Source organism: Balaenoptera ricei, chromosome 3, assembly GCF_028023285.1.
Source record: "Balaenoptera ricei isolate mBalRic1 chromosome 3, mBalRic1.hap2, whole genome shotgun sequence".
Lineage (NCBI taxonomy): Eukaryota > Metazoa > Chordata > Mammalia > Artiodactyla > Balaenopteridae > Balaenoptera > Balaenoptera ricei.
Genome location: NC_082641.1, coordinates 172,670,714 through 172,689,327, shown reverse-complemented (window position 1 = coordinate 172,689,327; position 18,614 = coordinate 172,670,714). Strand labels below are relative to the sequence as shown.

Below are 18,614 nucleotides of genomic sequence, written 5' to 3'. Positions count from 1 at the left end.
AACCTCTGTTTCCTCGCCTGCGAACCGGGAGTTTAAAGAGCACTTGCCACCTAGAGTCGTGGAGATTTCAACCATCTGTATATTTAAATCGCTTAGCGCAGAGACTGCATTTTGTAGGCACCCCATAAATGGTGACTGCAATTTTATTGTTAACTAGTATTGTCAGCACTTTCCTTTAAGCCCCCTTCACTGCCCAGACGGGGTCTCAGAGTGGGCCCATCCTTTTCCCCGTAGGCCGCCTTCCTGCGGTCTGGGCGCCCCCGGTGGGCCGTGGCGACCAGGGCGGCCCCGTCCTGCGTTCTGAGGGAGGAGGGCCCCGGCTCGGGGCTCAGGGAAGGGAAAGGGCAGGGAAAGCTCAGTGGAGGACGGATCCAGGATAGGCAAATAAGTCTGTCCATTACCCAGGACATGGGTCTGACTGACCCATCCTGCCGTCGACTTAGGACCCGAATCCCCTTGTCTACCCCTGGGCAAGACTATCAAGTCACCTACACCGGGAAGAACCCTTTAGTGTTCCCCATCCAAGTCCATAGAATATATTATGACCTGCCCCTCTCCCGCGCAAAGGCTCTGATCATAATGTGGCTAGACAGCAGAATTTCTTTCAGCCGAAGGGAAGGAACGCGAATGCGCCTGTACAACAGGGTGGGGCAGCTCCGCCTCTGATGAAGAGGAATGACGGTGAAGTCTCCGCTACCCCAAAAAGAGCTCGGGGGGGAGGGGAGGCGAAGCCACCCTTGGGATGCGCAAGGCTGGCCCAGACTGACCCCTAGCGGCAGGGCCAGCGCCCAAATGCTTCCCGTATCTAAGATGGCGGGTCTGAAGCCCTGAGCTGGTGCCGGGAGGAGATCACGTGTCCAGGGCGGGGCCTGCGCTTAGGGGGCGGGGCGGCGCTCTAGGCCGAGCGGGAGGTCGGGGCTGCGGGCGCTCGCTGGTGGCGGATCTGGACGCCGCTGCGGTGGCAGGGCTCCGCGGCCGGGGTCGAATCCAATCGGGAGCCATGAGCGTGGACAAGGCCGAGCTATGCGGGTCTCTGCTCACCTGGGTAGGTCGGGGGCGGGGCCAGGGACAGGTGTACGCCCTCTCTTCTCGCCCGGTAGCCCCGACCTTGGCTCTGTGCACCCTTCCGTTCTGGGGCAGGGAGGAGGAAGGGGTCGTCGGCCTGCCAGGCCGTTGCACTCTGGCCTGAGCACCTGACCCGTCAAGTGGCAGGTTTGCGTGTAAAGAGCAGGTGAGGCCACGCCCCTTCGTGGCTGGGTCATGTGGGGCGAGGGCACAGGTGAGCTGGCCTGGTCACGTGGTGCCTGTGAGGACCAAGTGACTCGTGGTCTGCCCTCGCCTGGTCGCGCGGGGTTTGTTGGGCAGAGGTATAATGAGGCCACGCCCCCTCCGGTCCGTCCAGGTGAGCAGAAGCCACTCCCCCACGGAGCTGGCTTGCTGGAGCAACAGGCCAGCCCCCACCCAGCATGTGAGGGTCCTGCTGACCGGAAAAGTCTGTAAAAGGGGTGTCGTTCCGTGGTCCCAGGCCCTGACAATGCCTTTTGCACTTTCCTCTCCCCCACCAGTTGCAGACGTTCCATGTACCGCCCCCCTGTACCAGCCCCCAGGAACTGAGCAGTGGCCTCGCAGTAGCCTATGTGCTGAACCAGATGTGAGTGGGGCTGAGGGGGAGGGTCCCAAAAGGGTCCCCCAGCAGCTCATCCCACCTTCTCACCCCCAGAGACCCTTCCTGGTTCAACGAGGCATGGCTCCAGGGCATCTCAGACGACCCAGGTCCCAACCGGAGGTTGAAGGTGACAGGTGGACTCATGAATGGGGGACAGACTGGTGAAGAGTTGATCAGGGAAGGGTCAGTTAGACATGTCCTGGGTGATGGACAAACAGATCTGGACAGGAAGAGGGACAGATGTATGGTGACCAGCCAACTATGTATTTGTTCCTTCATTCTTCTATTAATCAGGCCTGGGTGTGCAGCAAGGAATAACACAGACAAAAACCTGCATACACAAGCATTAACATTGACTTCCAATGGCAATTAGTTCTATGAAGACAATAAAAGCTGGGCCATGAGAGAGAGCAACTGAGAGTGGGTGGGTGGTTACTCCAGATGGGCTGATCTCCATGTAAGATTTGGAGGAATGGTATTCCAGACACAGGAAGCAGCAAATGCAAAGGCCCTGAGTTGGAAATAAGCTTGGTGTGATCGAGGAATGGCAGGGGGGTCAGAACAGAAAGCAAGGGGACAGGAATGGTAGATGAGATCATCAAGGGCCTGGCAGGCTGGAGCAGGGAAGATAGATTCTATTTTAAGTGCTGTGTAAAGTCAAGGAAGGATTTTAGTAGAGGAAAGACACAAACCTGGCTTGGGCTTTAAAAAGCTCCCTCTGGATGCTTGTAGAGAAATGGAGGGGTAGGCAGCAAGAGTGGAAGCTGGTGCAATAATTCAGGTGAGAGATGATGATGGCTAGGGTCCAAGTGTAGTGGGGCAGGTGGTGAGAAGTGACTAGATTCTGGGGACACGTGAACAAGATGGGCAGATGGGTAAGAAGGGCAGGCAGCCAGACAGGTCACTCCTAGGAGAGGGGACATACAGACAGAGAATGGGGCTAAACAGGATGAGATGACCAGGGATTGGGAGGCGAGACAGAGAAAAAAAGAATGGGCTAGACAGATTCAGGGTGGGGGCTGCCTGGCCCCTTCTGGGGGGATTTGGGACCCTGGACACAACTCCTTGCTCCTCCCCAGGTCAACAATCTGAAGACAATCTTACAGAGCCTGGTGGAGTACTCCCAGGATGTGAGTAACTGTAAAGGGATTTAGGGGATTGGGTTGGGAGGAGGGGGGATCCGTGAGCCCCTGATACCCCTTCCTCCTCCCATCCTCAGGTCCTGGGGCATCCCATTTTGGAGCAGCACCTTCCAGATGTGAGCCTCATTGGCGAGTTCTCAGACCCAGAAGAGCTTGGCAAGCTGCTTCAGCTGGTGCTGGGCTGTGCTATCAGTTGCGAGAAGAAGCAGGGTATGGGAGGTTAGGGGGTCCCTAGGGGAAGACCTTAGGAAACACTTCTTGCCCTTCCACCCCCCATCTCAGTCTCCCCCACCTTGACCCCCAGAGCACATCCAGAGAATCATGACGCTAGAGGAATCAGTTCAGCATGTGGTGATGGAAGCCATCCAGGAGGTAGGTGGGGATGCCCACTGTAGCGAGGAGCTTCAGGGGAGGGGACATCTCCAAGGCAGCTGGGCACAGGCTCTGCCCTGGTAAGCTCTGGGCTCTGTCTGGAACTCAGCTGGCCAGATTTCCCTGTCCCATGTGTCTGCCAGCGCCCCCCAGCTCTAAGTCACAACCTAGCACACTAAAAGGTCCAGGCCTCGGAACTCCCTGGTGGTCCAGTGGTTAGGACTCAGCGCTTTCACTGCTGTGGCCCGGGTTCAATTCCTGGTTGGAGAACTAGGATCCCACAAGCCGCGCAGTGTGGCCAGGTGGCCGGGGAGTGGGGAAGGACTAGGACTCCCTGCGTGCTGGACACATAGGGCAGCCTCTGGGCTGGGGTTATTGGGAAGGACTGGCTTTGGGGACAGGAGGATGGAGTAGTTCTTAGGCTGGATTGTAGAAGCCTTGGAGGCTGCCCTCAGAGGGCCCAGCTCATCTCAATGTCCTCCCACTGCACCCCCCTCCCTCCAGCTCATGACCAAAGACACCTCTGACTCCCTGTCACCGGAAACATATGGGAACTTTGATAGCCAGGTAAGGGGTGGGGACCTTGTTAAAGGTCCAACCCCATTACTGATTTTCAGGGCTACCTAAGGAGCAAGGGCTTGACCTTAAGCCTGTAAACCACTCCCATTCTCCAGGGTCCTATCCTCTTCCCTTGCCAGGTCCCCAGGGTTCCTGAATTGCCTTTTCTCCAGTCCCCTCAGGTCCCAGCCCTCTCTTCTTAGACCTTGAGGGTTTCTCAGCTCCCTCCTCTCTGTCCCTGAAGTTCCCATCCTCCGTTTCCCCATTTTCCTCCCCTGGATCCCTGAGTTTCTTGTCTCTCCCCACCCTCCCCCCTCCACTCCTCTCATCAGTCCCGCAGGTACTACTTCCTGAGTGAGGACGCTGACGAGGGTGATGAGCTGCGGCAGCGCTGTCTGGACCTGGAGCGGCAGGTGGGGCCGAGGTGGGGGTCCACAGGTGCTCCCAGGGCAGGGCCGCCCGCATAGCCCCCCTCCCAGCTCCGGCTCGTCTGTATGCCCTGCCCACAGCTAGTACTCCTGTCAGAGGAGAAGCAGAGCCTGGTTCAGGAAAATGAGGTGCTGAGGGAGCGGGTGGGCCGGTCCGAGGGTGAGGGCGCCACCGGCCTCACCGCCAAGAAGCTGCTGCTGCTGCAGTCCCAGCTGGAGCAGCTGCAGGAAGAGAACTTCAGGTATAGTCAGTTGGGGACAGGGCCAGCAGGCCAGGGGACTGGGGCAGGCACAGTCCCTTCATGTGATGCTTCCCCCATCCCCCAGGCTGGAGAGCGGCAGGGAGGACGAGCGCGTGCGCTGTGCCGAGCTGGAGCGGGAGGTCGCTGAGCTGCAGCAGCGGAACCAGGAGCTGACCAGCCTGGCCCAGGAGGCACAGGCCCTGAAGGATGAGATGGATGAACTTCGGTGAGTGGCAGATCCCCACCACACACCCCCATTGCCAGAGTGCTCCTCTGATGCCATAGTACCTCTGTAACCCCCAGATTCCTAGTGGGCACCCACAATGCCCTGTTGCCTCCACAATACCATCCTGAACCCCACTGCGCTATCCTGGGATCCACCATGTCCTCTGGACAACATCAAACTCCCTGGATCCATGGTGCCCCCCAGGACCCCACAGTGTCCTCCTGTTATCCCACATTGTATCCCACATAACTTATAGCGGGGGTCGCAAACCCCTGGGCTGCGGACTGGTTCCGGTCCGCGGCCTGTTAGGAACCGGGCCACACGGCAGGAGGTGAGCAGCGGGTGAGCGAGCGAAGCTTCATCTGCCGCTCCCCATCGCTCCCCACCACTCTCCATCACTCGCATTACTGCCTGAACTATCCCCCTACCCCCCGCCGGTCCGTGGAAATATTGTCTTCCATGAAACCGGTCCCTGGTGCCAGAAAGTTTGGGGACCGCTGCCTTATAGGATCCCTGTGACCCCAGCAAGCCTAGGGGTCATAATGCTCCCCAGACCCCACTGCACCATTCCGGGTCCCATCATGCCCCAGCATCCCATGGTGCCCTCCAGGACCCCATGATGCAATAACTTTGCCCCTGGTGACCCCTCTGTCCCCCCATCACATGACTGTACCTTCTTATGACTCCACAGCATTCCTGCAAGCACAGAGTGCTTGGTAGGCCCCCGTAGCACCCACCCCTCAACCTCACTGTGCCTTCTGTTGCCTCAGAGGGCTCCCCTGTGACCCCCATGGCATCCCTGTAATGTTAAAGTGCCTAATGAGCCCCTACCATACCTTCAAGAGCCCCACAGTGCTCTGCCTCAAAGATCCCCCATGACCCCACCACGGCCCCTGCACCCACAATACCCTTGTTAGGCCCACAGCTACATCATGACCCCAAAGTGTCCATGGGGGCTCCTCAGACCCTCTGGGCCCCATCATTCCCCCTGTAACCCCACAGTCATTTTTGTGTCCCCCAGATTCTGATTTTGACCCTGGGCTAACCATTGATGTTTAGGGCTCCCTTTATGCTCCCTAATGATTCCCCCAACACCACCAGGCCCCGCTGACCCCTGACCCTCATGACCCATCACCTTGAACCCAAATGCCCCAAGGCTGACCTGACACCTTCCCCTGCCCTGAGGGTCTGGCATTCAGGCTGAACCCTTGACCTCAGACCCCCGCCTCCTCTTCTCACTTGCCCCCGCCCCCAGGCAGTCCTCAGAGCGCGCAGGGCAGCTGGAGGCCACGCTGAGCAGCTGCCGGCGCCGCCTGGGCGAGCTGCGGGAGCTGCGGCGGCAGGTGCGGCAGCTGGAGGAGCGCAACGCCGGCCACGCTGAGCGCACGCGGCAGCTGGAGGAAGAGCTGCGCCGGGCCGGCTCCCTGCGCGCCCAGCTAGAGGCGCAGCGGCGGCAGGTACCGGCGGGGGCCTGGACCTGGACTGGGGTGGGGGCTCCTCTTGGCCGGCCGCTGACTTTAGCTCACCCTCAGCGTGGTGCTAAGTTCTTCCACCCAGAGTCTGCTCCCATTTTTTATATAGAGGCCCTTTAGGCCAGCCAGCTCCTCCCTAGGCTTGTAAACCCCACCCCTTCTCTTAAGCCTCCTCCTCCAAGTTCCCTCAGCTGGTCCCTCTGGCCCCGCCCTTTCACCTTGTACTCAGTCTCTGCCCCTCCTTCCCACCCTGCTGTCCTCTCCCCGCTCCTCTGTTTAGGTTCAGGAACTGCAGGGCCAGCGGCAGGAGGAGGCCATGAAGGCCGAGAAATGGCTATTTGAGTGCCGCAATCTGGAGGAAAAGTATGAGTTGGTGTCAAAGGAGAAGGAGGTGAGGCTGAGGTCCCTCCGCCCAAGCCCCACCCTGCAGAGCCCATTCCCTAGGACAGCAGTCCCCAACCTTTATAAGATTCTTTTTTTTAAGGGAACCTTATTTATTTATTTATTTTTGGCTGCTTTGGGTCTTCATTGCTGTGCGGGCTTTCTCTAGTTGCGGTGAGCGGGGGCTACTCTTCATTGCGGTGCGTGGGCTTCTCGCTGAGGTGGCTTTTCTTGTTGCGGAGCATGGGCTCTAGGCGCACGGGCTTCAGTAGTTGTGGCACGTGGGCTCAGTAGTTGTGGCTCATGGGCTTAGTTGCTCCGCAGCATGTGGGATCTTCCCGGACCAGGGCTCGAACCTGTGTCCCCTGGATTCTTAACCACTGCACCACCAGGGAAGCCCAGCGGTCCCCAACCTTTTTGGCACCAGGGACCGGTTTCGTGGAAGACATTTTTTCCACGGACTGGGGGTGGGGGGCGGTAATGCGAGCGATGGGGAGCTATAGGGAGTGGCAGACGAAACTTCGCTTTCTTGCCTATCGCTCACCTCCTGCTGTGCGGCCCGGTTCCTAACAGGCCGCGGACCGGTACCGGTCCGCGGCCCAGGAGTTGGGGACCCCTACCCTAGGAGACCGATCCAGCCTCAAGTGGCCTGTTGCATCCCGTCCCTCCAGCGGCTGCTGGCAGAGCGGGACTCCCTGCGGGAGGCCAATGAGGAGCTTCGCTGCGCCCAGATGCAGCCTCGCGGGCTGACCCAAGCCGGTGAGTTGGAGGCCCATCCCAGGGCCTGGGAGATGGCTGGCCTGGAGCCTTACCTGGCCTGGTGTGCTGTTAGGGCAGGCAGAAAAGGCAGTGTCCCAGGGCTTGTCTAGGTTGGGGACAGAGCTAGGCCACGCTGGAGGGAGGCTAGAGTGGAAAGAGGTGACATGGGCCGACAGAAAGCAGGGGCTGTCTATCGGGGCTCTGGGTGGGGCAAAGGCAAACCCAGGCCAAGGATCATGGCTCCCTGTCATGCCAGGGGTGGGGTTTGGGTCAAGTCAGGCTTTTGGCTGAAGTTGAGCCCCCAAAGATGCTTCTCGGAAAGAGGATCCTAGGGATGCGGACAGGCCCTGTGCAGCCACCTGAAGACTTTTCGTGCATTCTCCAGACCCCTCACTGGATCCCACCTCACCGGCTGTGGAAAACTTAGCAGCCGAGATCCTACCTGCGGAGCTCAGGTATCCTGGGGTCACTCAGAGCTCTGGCCCCACTGGGGCCTGCCAGTGCCCACCCTCAGCCCCGTCCCCAGTACAGGTATTTACCGCTAGCCAGGCCTGCTCAACTTGGTTCCCAAGTCCTAGCCGGGCTTCTAGGCCCACTCACTCCTAATTCTGCTCTTACCTGGCCAGGGCTCTAGCCCTATTGGTGGCTCACCTCTTCAGGATCCGTCCTCAGTGCACAAATTAGATCCAACCCATCTGTCTCCACTCCCCAGGCAAAAATCCTTTGCCCCAGCCCTGCCCACATCGGGTTCTGCCCCCAGGATACAGCCCTGTCCACATCGGGTTCTGCCCCCAGGATACAGCCCTGTCCTCAGTATATTCCCTGCTAGGTTCACTGCCCTGTGCGCTGTCCGTAAGAACTCCCACCCCAGCTTTTCTCTTTTCAGTGTCTTACTTTCCTGCAGCCGCATATCAGTGTTCTAACCCTCTCCTGTAGCCCCGCCCTTCCCTGGCGCCACCCCTAGACCCAGCTCATGGCTCCTCCCACTTTGCCCCCCACCCCCACCGGCGCTCCGCCCACCCACGCCTAGGCGCTGTCCCCTGTACTCTAACCCTACCGCAGGGTCTGGCTGGGCTCTTCCCCCAGGGCTCTATCCCTCTCCTGGCCCCGTCTGCCCAGTTTCCTTGCTGGAGCCTTGGCAGGCCTGAGTGGTGACCCATCTCCAGCACTGCTCACTCCTTCCCGGTCCGCAGGGAGACGCTCCTGCAGCTTCAGCTGGAGAACAAGCGCCTGTGCCAGCAGGAGGCGGCCGACCGGGAACGGCAGGAGGAGCTGCAGCGCCACCTGGAGGAGGCCAACCGCGCGCGCCACGGCCTGGAGATGCAGCACCGGTGAGGACCCAACTGGTGGAGGGGGGCCTCTTACACGCTTGGAGGGGGGCTGAGGGCGGGCGCAGGCACTAAGTGGGCCCCCCTCCCCCTGCAGGCTGAACCAGCAGCAGCTGTCGGAGCTGCGGGCCCAGGTGGAGGACCTGCAGAAGGCCCTGCAAGAGCAAGGGGGCAAGACTGAAGACGTGAGTGCCCACCTCCTCCCTGCCTGGCCCTCCTTTGTGCCCCCCAATAACCCTTCTCTCTCTCCCCCCTGCTGCCCGATGCCCCGTGAAGTCCATTGTAAGTACCTTGAGCCCAGGGTGGCACCCCCTACCCTCAGTCTGGGAAGAGGTTGGGACCTCTGGAGCCCTCACTCACCCAGTGCCTCTTCTCTCCTCCAGTCAACCCTGCTGAAGAGGAAGCTGGAGGAGCATCTGTGAGTCCCAGAGTGGGGCTACTCTTGGTGGGGGGAAAGGCTGGGACAAAGGTGTGTGGGGTGGAGCCGGTGTCGATGGGGAGTTGTTGATGAGGAAAGGGAGTCTGAAGGGTCAGCTCAAGTGGGGCCTTATAGACTAAGGGAAGGCGTATGGAATGTTTTGGGGGAACAATGGGGAGCCACAGAGGAAATTGCAACAAGGTTGTGTGACAAAGTAATAGTTACCTTTTACTTTTGCATTGTTAAAAAGGAAAGTTGTTTTTTTGTTTTTTTCATTTTTGGCCACACTGTGCGGCTTGTGGTATCTTAGTTCCCCTACCGGGGATTGAACCCGGGCCCACAGCAGTGAAAGCTGAAAGCTCTGAGTCCTAACCCCTGGACTGCCAGGGAATTCCCAAAAAAGGAACTATTAAAAAAAAAAGAAAGAAAGAAACTATTTTAAATAGCTATCACGTTTATAGTTTAAAAACCAAAATGTATACCGAGCTATACAGAAATAAAGGGTATACCTCTCAGTCCTCCTTCATTGACTCAGTTTCCGCCCCATTCCACCCCCATTTCTATTAGTTTATTATGGAAATCCTTCCAGAATTTTTTTTTTTTTTTTCATGGGCTTTGGATTTATATATATATATATATTTTTTTTTTCACACACACACACACTGTATTTTATTTTTACAAGAGATAAATCGACTGACACCAAGCATTGTACATGGATGACCACAACAAAAGCAACAATGATTGCAATTCCTTCCAGAATTTTTAAAGCAGATCCAAATGAGTATGAATATAGATTTTTACTATCATTCCTCATTTACACAAAAAGTAGTGTAATATGTGCACTTTGCTTTCCCTACTTAACAAGTTAACTGGAGAAATTTCTCCATAGGAATAAATAAAGGGAGTCCTTCTTATTTTTTTTTCAAATATAGCAGCCTTTGTCAACTGGGGGTCCATAGGGAAACTAGGCCTTACAGAAAATTATTTTCATGACTATTTTCTCAGTTCTGCCAAGGATGCAATGAAGCTAATGCCGTCCCAGAACACAGAAAGTTATTTCCTTACAGAGGATGGATACCTGGAGGCATTAGGGCTTAATTCTCCTGTAGAATTCTGGTCCAGAAGGCCTGGCCTATAACATTTTTTGTAATACCATAATGTGTTTAACTCATTCTTTCTAGATATTTGCAATTTCAAGCAATGTAACAAAGTAAACCTTATATATGCATCATTTTGCTTGTGTGCAAATATACACAAAAATGGAATGGGTGGCTCTCAGGGTACATGCCTTTGTAATTTTAGTAGACATAGCCAGAGGTTCACTATTAGATGTTACACCATGTTCCATGTCCAACACATGATAATAGTCTCACCTACAGGAATCTTTGGGGTTTTGCCACAGGTGGCAGAACTGTAAAGTATTAGCTTGCATTTCCTTTCCTTTTTTTAAAAACTTTAAAAATTTTTAATTTATTTTTGGCTGCGTTGAGTCTTCGTTGTTGCACGCGGGCTTCCTCTAGTTGCAGCGAGTGGGGGCTACTCTTTGTTGCAGTGCGTGGACTTCTCATTGCGGTGGCTTCTCTTGTTGTGGAGTACAGGCTCAGTAGTTGTGGCTCGTGGGCTCTAGAGCGCAGGCTCAGTAGTTGTGGCACATGGTCTTAGTTGCTCTGCGGCATGTGGGATCTTCCCGGACCAGGGCTCGAACCTGTGTCCCCTGCATTGGCAGGCGGATTCTTAACCACTGTGCCACCAGGGAAGTCCCACATTTCCTTTCGTTTTATAAGAGATTTGCATTCCAGAAAGATGCCTGGCTGCTGGGTAGAGAATGGACCTGAGGGGTTGAGAGTAGAGGGGGCTGGAAAGGGATGATGGTGCCTGGACCAGCGTGTGGGCTGTGGAATGGGGAGAAGTGGACAGATGGGAGGGCTGGTCCAGGGGCCACCTGATGAGGGGTGTGGAGGGTTGGGACTCTGATGGCTGAGGAGATGGTGGGGCCAGCGCACATAGCCCCCAGGCTTGGGGTCAGGCAGAGAGGTCTGCAGGGACACTTCTGGCTGGCTGGGAAGGTTGTGGCCACCACTAGGAGAGGAGAAATGGGCCCAGAGCTCAGCCTGCTGCTGCCGGTCCCCTGCCCGCAGGCAGAAGCTGCATGAGGCAGATCTGGAGCTGCAGCGGAAGCGCGAGTACATCGAGGAGCTAGAGCCCCCTGCCGATAGCAGCAGTGAGTGGGACTGGGTGGCCGGCTGGGTGCAGGGAGCCCCAAGCTTGGCACAGAGCTGACGGGCCACCTTGTTCCCCCAGCAGCCCGGCGTATCGAGGAGCTGCAGCACAACCTGCAGAAGAAGGACGCGGACTTGCGGGCCATGGAGGAGCGGTACCGCCGCTACGTGGACAAGGCGCGCATGGTGAGGACGGACACTGGGTGCCCTACACGCCTCCTGCCGAGGCTGCTGCCTCCCATTGGTTCATGCCTCCTGCCCCCACACCTGTCATACCTAATCATGTCACAGACTTTTACACCACGGCCTGTGAGGCCAAGGTCACCCTGGCTGTGTCTTCCCCAACCCCTAGGTCATACAGACCCTGGAACCCAAGCAGCGGCCACCCGGGGGGGCTCTTCCGGACCTCCACACCCTGAGGACACAGCTCCGGGAGCGGGACGTCCGCATCCGGCACCTGGAGGTGGGTGTCCGTATCCCTTCTCACTGTCCCCAGCATATCCAGGTCCTTGACTATTGCCTCCTTAGCAGATGGACTTTGAGAAGAGTCGAAGTCAGCAGGAGCAGGAAGAAAAGCTGCTCATCAGTGCCTGGTATAATATGGTGAGTGCACCGTTGTCATGGCTGAAGTATTGGGTGGGGGTGAGGGTCCTGTGGGCTCACCTGACCCCAACTATGCCCCTCCCTCCAGGGCATGGCTCTGCAGCAGCGAGCCGGGGAAGAGCGGGCACCTGCCCATGCCCAGTCATTCCTGGCACAGCAGCGGCTGGCCACCAACGCTCGCCGCGGACCCCTGGGACGCCTAGCACCCCTGAACATGCGCCCCAGTGACAAGCACTGATGGATCTCAGGATCCTGCCACCTGCCCAGCCAATCAGGGCTTAATCCACCCTGGATTCCCCTGACTCACATGGGGCCCAGCATTATGCCTCAGCCAGTTGCTTGAGAGCCTTGAAGTCACAATCTCTGCCCTTTTCTCTCCCAGGTGGGACGAGAGTGCAGGATGAGGCGGGAGGCAGGAATGGGCCTATTCTTTTTAGCAATGTGATTCTTATTCTTGATTTTAGTGAGCTGCCAGGGGAGAGAGTGATTTTATATTTGAGAAGAAAGATAATAAAGACTTTCAATCTGACTTGGCTGGACTCTGGGCACTGAGGGGAGGGAGAGAAGGTAGGCCAGGGGCTCAGGTCACTGCTTTTAAGAAAATCCTAGCTTGTGTTCTTACTAAAGTGTGAGTGACCGATAGCACCCAGTAGGAAGTTTGAATCATGTTTGTATCTGTGTAACTGTATGTGTGTGTGGTGGGTTTTGAAGAAGCTTCAGACAAAAATCCCTACCTCAGGAAGCTGTCAATTCCAATGGAGACAGATAATAAACAAAATAGATAAAATATTTGATGTGAGAAGTGCTACAGAGAAAAATAAAGCAGACAAAAGTCATGGGGATGCAGGAAGTGGATTTGGGAGGTGGTGATTTTTAATAAAAGGCCAGGAAAGGAGGCCTCACCAAGGAAGTGACATAATTTAAGCAGAGACCTGCAGGAGGTGAGGGAGGGACCATGTAGGTATCTGGGGAAGAGTGATCCAGGCAGAGGGAATAGCACGTGTAAAGGCCCGGGGACGAGACCTTGCTCGGTGGGTTAGAGGAACAGTGAGGAGGCCAGTGTGGCTGGAGTGGAGTGAGTGAGGGGAAGAGTGGAGAGAGTCAAGACCAGGGAGACTGTCCAGGGCCTTGTGGGGTATGTGGAGTACTTTAGCTTTCATTCTAAGTGAAGTGGGAGCCACAGAGCGTTCTAAGCAAAGGAGCGACATGACCTGATTCAAGTTTTCACAGGCTCCCTTTGGCTCCTGTGGGAGGAACAGACTGCGGGGGTGTTAGGGCCAGAGCTGAGAGACCAGGTCACTAGTCCAGATGGGTGGTTGAGTGATAGTGAGGGCTCTGGCCAGGGTGTGGACCCTGGACGAATGGGAAATGGTTGGATTCTGGATACAGTTTGAAGACTAAGCTGATGGGATTTGCTACTGGGTTGATAAGGAGAGGGGATGAAAGAGAGGAGCTGAAGGTGACTCCCAGGTTTTGTCCTCATCATCTGGAAGGACAAAGCTGACAGAGGTTGGGACAGGTGGGGAGCCGATAGGGAGCTGGTTTGGGGGGCATGTTATGTTCGAGGTGTCCGTGAGATCCCCACATGCAGATGTCAAGCAGGAAGTTGGCTCTCTGGGTCTAGAGTCAGGGGAGGGATCCTGGCTGGACGTCTAAATTCAGGAGTCATCTACATACGATTGATGTAAGACCTAGAGCACTGAAGGGGTATCTGAGAGTGCAGGGGCTTGAGGCAGAGGGGTCACTTGCAGAAGCATAAATCAAGGCTGGCAGGGGAATTCCCTGGAGGTCTCGTGGTTAGAACTCTGTGCTTTCACTGCCTTGGGCCCGGGTTCGATCCCTGGTCGGGGAGCTAGGATCCCGCAAGCCGCGCGGCCAAAAAAAAAAAAAAAGAAGGAAGAAAAGAAAAAGAAAAACGCTGGCAGGAGAAAGCTATGGTCCTTGGACTGTGGGTCCTACATTGATGAATGAGTAAAACCCTGGGCACTAATGGGGCCATTTCAGAGAGAATTTGGGAAGAAGTGGGCAGGGCATCATCAAAGAATCTGGAGGATTCCTTAAAGCTTACTTAGCATAATGCCTGGCAGGAGTTGAGTTAAAAAAAAAAAAAAAAAAAACACTAAAAGTTTATTGAGCACCTATTATGTACTAAACAGTTTAAAGCCACATTTCATTTCACCCTCACAGCTCATTGAGGTGGGCACTCATATGTCCATTTTGAGGAAAGAAGAAAGGCAGGGCACACTGATAAAAACTCTCACGCAGTGGCGGGTAGGAAGTAGAGCTGGTGGTAAGGACCGGCAGTTCAAAGATGCTGGAAGAATACCCTGCCCCTCAGTGCAGTGCCTGGCCCACAGGAGGCGCTCCAAGCCTCTGTGCCAAACGTAAAGGCGGGATGCAGGCAGGTAAGAAGCGGGCAGGCAGAGTCCACAGGCAGCTTATAAAGCCCAAACCACTGCTTGCGGGCGGTGTTGGGGCATTTTCCCTGTCCTTGGGGATCCAGGGTCCAAGGGTCTCAGGTTAGACTCTCCTCCTCCTCGCCAATGGGGCTGGGCAGCCAGAGTGGAGCCGGCCCCCGGGGCCCGGGCATTGGCACAACGGTGAAGGGCTCGGCGGGTGGTCCGGGGGCTGGCGGCTCGTGGCCGGCGTGGGGCTCAGACTCCGGCTCCGGCAGGCCTATGTCTAGCAGCGGGTCACCGCAACTGCACTCTGGGGCCGCGCCATCAGGGGCGCCCGCGCATGCGCAGCTGGCGGCTGTGGATTCCTCCGACACGCAGCTGTTCTTGCGGCGCAGTAAAGACAGGCGCCGGCCCAGCAGGCCTCCAGCGGCCATGCCCGCGCCCACCGGCAGGAGGCGCTGCAGGAAGTCGCCGTGTGCATCGCTCAGCGGCGCATCCACGCCGTCCTGCCGCTGGAACTGCATGTCCTCCTTGGCCAGCCTGCGGAAGAGACAATGGGTCAGCGCTGCGGCCTCTCCCTTCTTCATCAATAGAGTTGGGACCGAGGAACGCTGCTTTTCCACCCCATTGTCCCACTTATCCCAAAAGACCTTGGCTTCTCACCCGAGAGCCTGGCCTTATCCTCTGGCTCTGGCTATGCTCAAACTTAGGCCTCAAAAGGCTAAATTGGGGCCCTGCCGCCTGTCCTTTTATATCTCTTCTGGCCCGTCCAGTCCTCATAGACTGTAGCCCTTAGCTCTGCCCCCAGTTAGTGGCCGGGTCCCAGACCTTGACCCGGATCCCTGACCCCTGCCCCGTCCTAGTCCTCATGACTTTAGCTCTTAGCCCCGAATCTCCAGGGTGTAGCCTTTAGCCCCGACCTGGTCACCCACAGCCCCTTCAATCAGATACACCCCGCAGTCATGAGCCCCGCCCCCAAGGGGCCCCGCCCATCCCCACTGGCTCACGTGATGTCGAAGGTGGAGCCCTGGAAGGAGGGCTGCTGCAACAGGAAGGCGGTGGCCGCGGTGTAGGGAGCGCGAGCCTCAGCTGCGTCCCAGTACAGGTCTTTCTCCAGCATGGCCAGGTCGTCGTACATCTCGTCCACGGCCAGCATTGACACCTGCGGGCGAGGATACGCGGGGAAGAGTGGGGCATGGAAAAGCGCCGGCACCGCAGGGTGGACCCCTGTGGATGGGTAGGAGTGCGGTGACCAAAGAGAGAAGGATGGATCAGGGGCGATGTGTCTGAGCGAGTCTTAGCAGCGGTGGGGCCAGGGCCGCTTTGGGAGCCCAGGGATGGTCTTAATCGAGAGAGTCTCACTTGGAAGTTGCGGTCGATCAGAAAGTTGGTCTCAAAGTCATCGTCGTCCTCTCCGAAGGGGTTGATAAGCTGCTCAGCTACCTGAGTGGGGAAGAGGAGAGGTAGGCGGAGAACTGAAAACCCCTGCCCGCTCCAACCCTGGAGTCCTGGCCTCGGGGCCCCACCCACCTTGAGCCAGCCCGCGTAGAAGAAGAACTGCAGCAGGGTGAAGATGGGCACGCACAGGTCCAGGTCGTGGTCTCTGTAGCCCTGCGCCGGGTCCAGGAACTGGCGACCGATGAGGCAGGCCAGGAAGTAGCTGTACACAGCGATGGTCACCACCTGGGGGAGGGGCAGGACGGGGTGCCAATTCAGGGTTCTCTGGGCCTTGGGGGGTCATGGAGAGACCAGAGCTAGGATCGCGAGTCACTGTGATGGGGTCTTAGCTGGCCCTCAGTTTCTCCTTGAGACCAACGCTCCAGGGCCTCTGACGCGGGATATAAAGAGGCACGGCGGGGTTACCTGGGTGTAGACAAGGGGTACGCTAATCCAGTCGTAGTGAAAGAGCATCCCACACTTGCCCCGAAACACAGTCAGCTCCTGGAGGCAGATACAGGTCATGAGGGGGCCTGAATAGTGAGCTCACACATGGGGATTAAGTGGGGGGGGGGGTGTACCTGGGATGGAGGTGAGTGGTCACCTGGTGGGAGGTGGGCGTGTGCTACTAGGGACTTTAGGGAGAGTGTTTAGTGGTGAGTGTACACCTAGGGGCACTATGCACCTAGGAGCCACCCCATAGAGATAAGTGTACACCTGGGGACTGCTAGATAAGGGTGGTTGGAATCCGCCTTGTGGGAGGCGCGTGGCAGGCACACAACCTCAGGGTGCGTGGGGTACAATTTCCCTGGCATTTTATATGAGTGACCACCTGGAGAGCCCACCTCCAGCAGCAGCTTAAGGGCGCCGTTGTCGCGGATGCGGCCCTCGCGCCGAGCCTGCGCCGCCAGGTTGGAGAACCAGACGCAAGGCACCCAGTACTTGTTGTAGGATGAGTTCAGGTTCTCGAACTTCTTGCGCTCCTCGCGGGTCATAAACCCTGGAGGGGCGAGGTCGGGGTTTATTTGCCCCACCCTCAGTCTTTGCGCCCCCCCGCCCCCCCGCGTTCCTTTTGGCCGGAGCCTCACCTGCTTCCACCACATGGTCTATGGTGGGGAAGCGCTTGAAGACAGCGGTGCTGACAGAGCGCAGGATAAGCACAGCAGAGAGCCCTGCATAGCGCATGAGCGTGCGTCGGTAGAGGCGGCCGCGCTCGTCGCGCCCGTGCACTGTGCCGACCACCACGCACATGAGCGCGTCGGGCAGGGGCATGCATAGGTACTGGTTCCACCAGCGGTGCACCACCAGCGTTACGTAGAAGCCTGCGGGAGAGCCGGGAATGGGAGACTCAGTTGGGACACTAGGGCCAGGGATTTGGGGTCCCAGGTCATGGGAAGAGGAGTGACATAGGGTCTTCATCAGGAACATGCGGTAGGCTGGATACCCAGATCATGTGGGGCCACCTGAGCTGGGAACCTGGAGATTCAGCCCTGAGGTCAGAGAGGTTGGTGCAGGCTGGATCACCCTGGCTACTTGGATGTCACCTGGGATGGGAGATTGGGATCTCGGTATAGAGGTGGAGACAGAGGGCCCACAGGCAGGTTGTCACCAAAGCCACAGGGAGCCCCGGAGCCAGGGATGTGTGAAGGGGTTGGGCACGGTGTCTAAGTCAGGGAACCTGGGGCAGGCTGGTCACCCCATCCTTGTGGGCCCAGAATGGTGGGAGGAAGGCTGAGGTCAAGTGAAGTCACTGAGGACAGGGGGCTGGGACTTGTCAGAGAGATGCCCCTCAGGCTGGACTTGAGAGGATGGAGTCATGTGGGGTCCTTGGAGGGGGGTCCCTGGGGCTCAGTACATGTGAGGGGAGGCACTAGTAATCCCATGCAGACACAGATGGGAGTCCCTGAGTTGATCAGGGATAAGCCTATGCGTGACACGGAGTTCTCACTGGGGGCACCTCAGGGGACCCTCTGACCAGGTGACATACAAGGTCTCAGGAATTGGGGCCATACTTGGCCTAAAGGACGCAGAAATGGGGATTTGTGGGGGGTGGCTTTGATGGGGGGGCGTCTCAGAAAGGCAGGAATGGGAGTCTCCAAAAGGCATGAATGGCAATGGGTTTCTCGGGATGAAGGGAATGGGGAACTCAGGAGCGCGAACGCACCGAGGACAAAAGAGACCGGGATGAGACTGGCGTACTGGTCGCAGTAAAGAACGAGCTTCTCAAAGTAGCGCTTCTGCTCTTCGGTCAGCACGAAGCTGCGAGGGAGGGGGCGCGGGATCACGGGCGAGCCCCGGTCCCCAGTTGCAGGTCTCTCTTCCCGCACCTCCTCCGGGGCCGGCCCGGAGCCCCTCCCCAGACGCCCCCACTCCGGCCGGCCCTCCCCCATCTCCCGGGGCCGCCTCACCGATAGGCGGCACTCAGCGCCATGTAGAGCCCAAGGAAACACAGCAGCTCGCGCCACAGAAGTTTGTAGATGCTCCCGCGCCACAGCAGCAGCAGCTTCGAGAAGCCGCCGAAGCGCGCGTTCGCCACGCAAGCTGTGTACGTGACGGTCATCGCGGCGTCCGGGCCGGTCGAGCCCAAGGAGAGGGGGCTGGACCGGACCCGGGATTGGGGGCCGAGGAATGGGGGGCCGGGCCGGGCTGGAAGGCTGCGGGCGAGGGTGGAAAGGTGTGGGGACGACTCAGCTCCGCGTCACTTTCCACGCCCGGCCACCTCCCCGGTACCGGCTCTGGCTCAGCTTCCTGTCTCCTCCCACCTGCTCAGTCCTGCCCTAGCCCCCAGCCCTCCTCCCCAAGGCCCCTCTGGCAGGCCACTCCCTTCCTTGGACTCCAGGTCCCAGCGTCCTGCGCCGACCTCCCCAGGCCCTCTCCGTTCATCCCCCACCCCCAAGGCCCTTGGTGCACCGAGTTAACCCGAGCTGCCCTCTCTGATCCCATACCCCTTACCTGGACGCCATC

At 57.7% G+C, this 18,614-nt stretch overlaps 2 protein-coding genes across 10 annotated transcripts; one reads left to right on the top strand and one right to left on the bottom strand.

Moving 5' to 3' along the window:
* Nucleotides 1-890: 890 nt before the first annotated feature.
* HOOK2 (hook microtubule tethering protein 2) lies at nucleotides 891-12,343 on the top strand. 8 transcript variants are annotated; one of them, XM_059918236.1, is made up of 22 exons: nucleotides 891-1,045; nucleotides 1,566-1,651; nucleotides 1,721-1,793; nucleotides 2,746-2,796; nucleotides 2,886-3,018; nucleotides 3,113-3,180; nucleotides 3,685-3,747; nucleotides 4,071-4,151; nucleotides 4,248-4,408; nucleotides 4,494-4,634; nucleotides 5,890-6,091; nucleotides 6,387-6,497; nucleotides 7,159-7,246; nucleotides 7,632-7,701; nucleotides 8,440-8,577; nucleotides 8,672-8,759; nucleotides 8,958-8,992; nucleotides 11,131-11,213; nucleotides 11,297-11,397; nucleotides 11,564-11,674; nucleotides 11,740-11,814; nucleotides 11,903-12,343. In XM_059918236.1, exons 1-22 carry the CDS (start codon nucleotides 1,001-1,003, stop codon nucleotides 12,050-12,052), a joined length of 2,154 nt encoding a protein of 717 aa, XP_059774219.1. In that variant the 5' UTR covers nucleotides 891-1,000; the 3' UTR covers nucleotides 12,053-12,343. The 8 variants fall into 8 exon arrangements, with proteins under 8 accessions (XP_059774219.1, XP_059774217.1, XP_059774216.1 ...); XM_059918234.1 differs by having other exon boundaries at nucleotides 11,294-11,397; nucleotides 11,743-11,814; XM_059918233.1 differs by having other exon boundaries at nucleotides 11,294-11,397.
* A 1,613-nt stretch (nucleotides 12,344-13,956) lies between these two features.
* On the bottom strand, nucleotides 13,957-18,399 carry BEST2 (bestrophin 2). 2 transcript variants are annotated; one of them, XM_059919794.1, is made up of 9 exons: nucleotides 18,059-18,399; nucleotides 17,815-17,909; nucleotides 16,739-16,972; nucleotides 16,496-16,650; nucleotides 16,077-16,154; nucleotides 15,744-15,896; nucleotides 15,576-15,656; nucleotides 15,221-15,375; nucleotides 13,957-14,753 (listed from the first exon to the last, which is right to left on the bottom strand). In XM_059919794.1, the coding sequence occupies exons 1-9, from the start codon at nucleotides 18,208-18,210 to the stop codon at nucleotides 14,330-14,332; spliced, it is 1,527 nt and encodes a 508-aa protein (XP_059775777.1). In that variant the 5' UTR covers nucleotides 18,211-18,399; the 3' UTR covers nucleotides 13,957-14,329. The 2 variants fall into 2 exon arrangements, with proteins under 2 accessions (XP_059775777.1, XP_059775778.1); XM_059919795.1 differs by lacking the exon at nucleotides 17,815-17,909 and having other exon boundaries at nucleotides 18,059-18,138.
* Nucleotides 18,400-18,614: the final 215 nt, after the last annotated feature.

Excerpts from the sequence above, each read along its gene's own strand:
- BEST2 (XM_059919794.1), bottom strand. The coding sequence starts at position 18,210 with ATGACCGTCACGTACACAGCTTGCGTGGCGAACGCGCGCTTCGGCGGC. Across the intron at positions 15,657-15,743 it reads TCTACGCGGGCTGGCTCAAG|GTAGCTGAGCAGCTTATCAA; the intron begins GTGGGTGGGGCC and ends TTCCCCACTCAG. Across the intron at positions 14,754-15,220 it reads GGCTCCACCTTCGACATCAC|GCTGGCCAAGGAGGACATGC; the intron begins GTGAGCCAGTGG and ends TCTCTTCCGCAG.
- HOOK2 (XM_059918232.1), top strand. The coding sequence starts at position 1,001 with ATGAGCGTGGACAAGGCCGAGCTATGCGGGTCTCTGCTCACCTGG. Across the intron at positions 7,702-8,439 it reads ATCCTACCTGCGGAGCTCAG|GGAGACGCTCCTGCAGCTTC; the intron begins GTATCCTGGGGT and ends CCCGGTCCGCAG. Across the intron at positions 11,815-11,902 it reads TCAGTGCCTGGTATAATATG|GGCATGGCTCTGCAGCAGCG; the intron begins GTGAGTGCACCG and ends CCCTCCCTCCAG.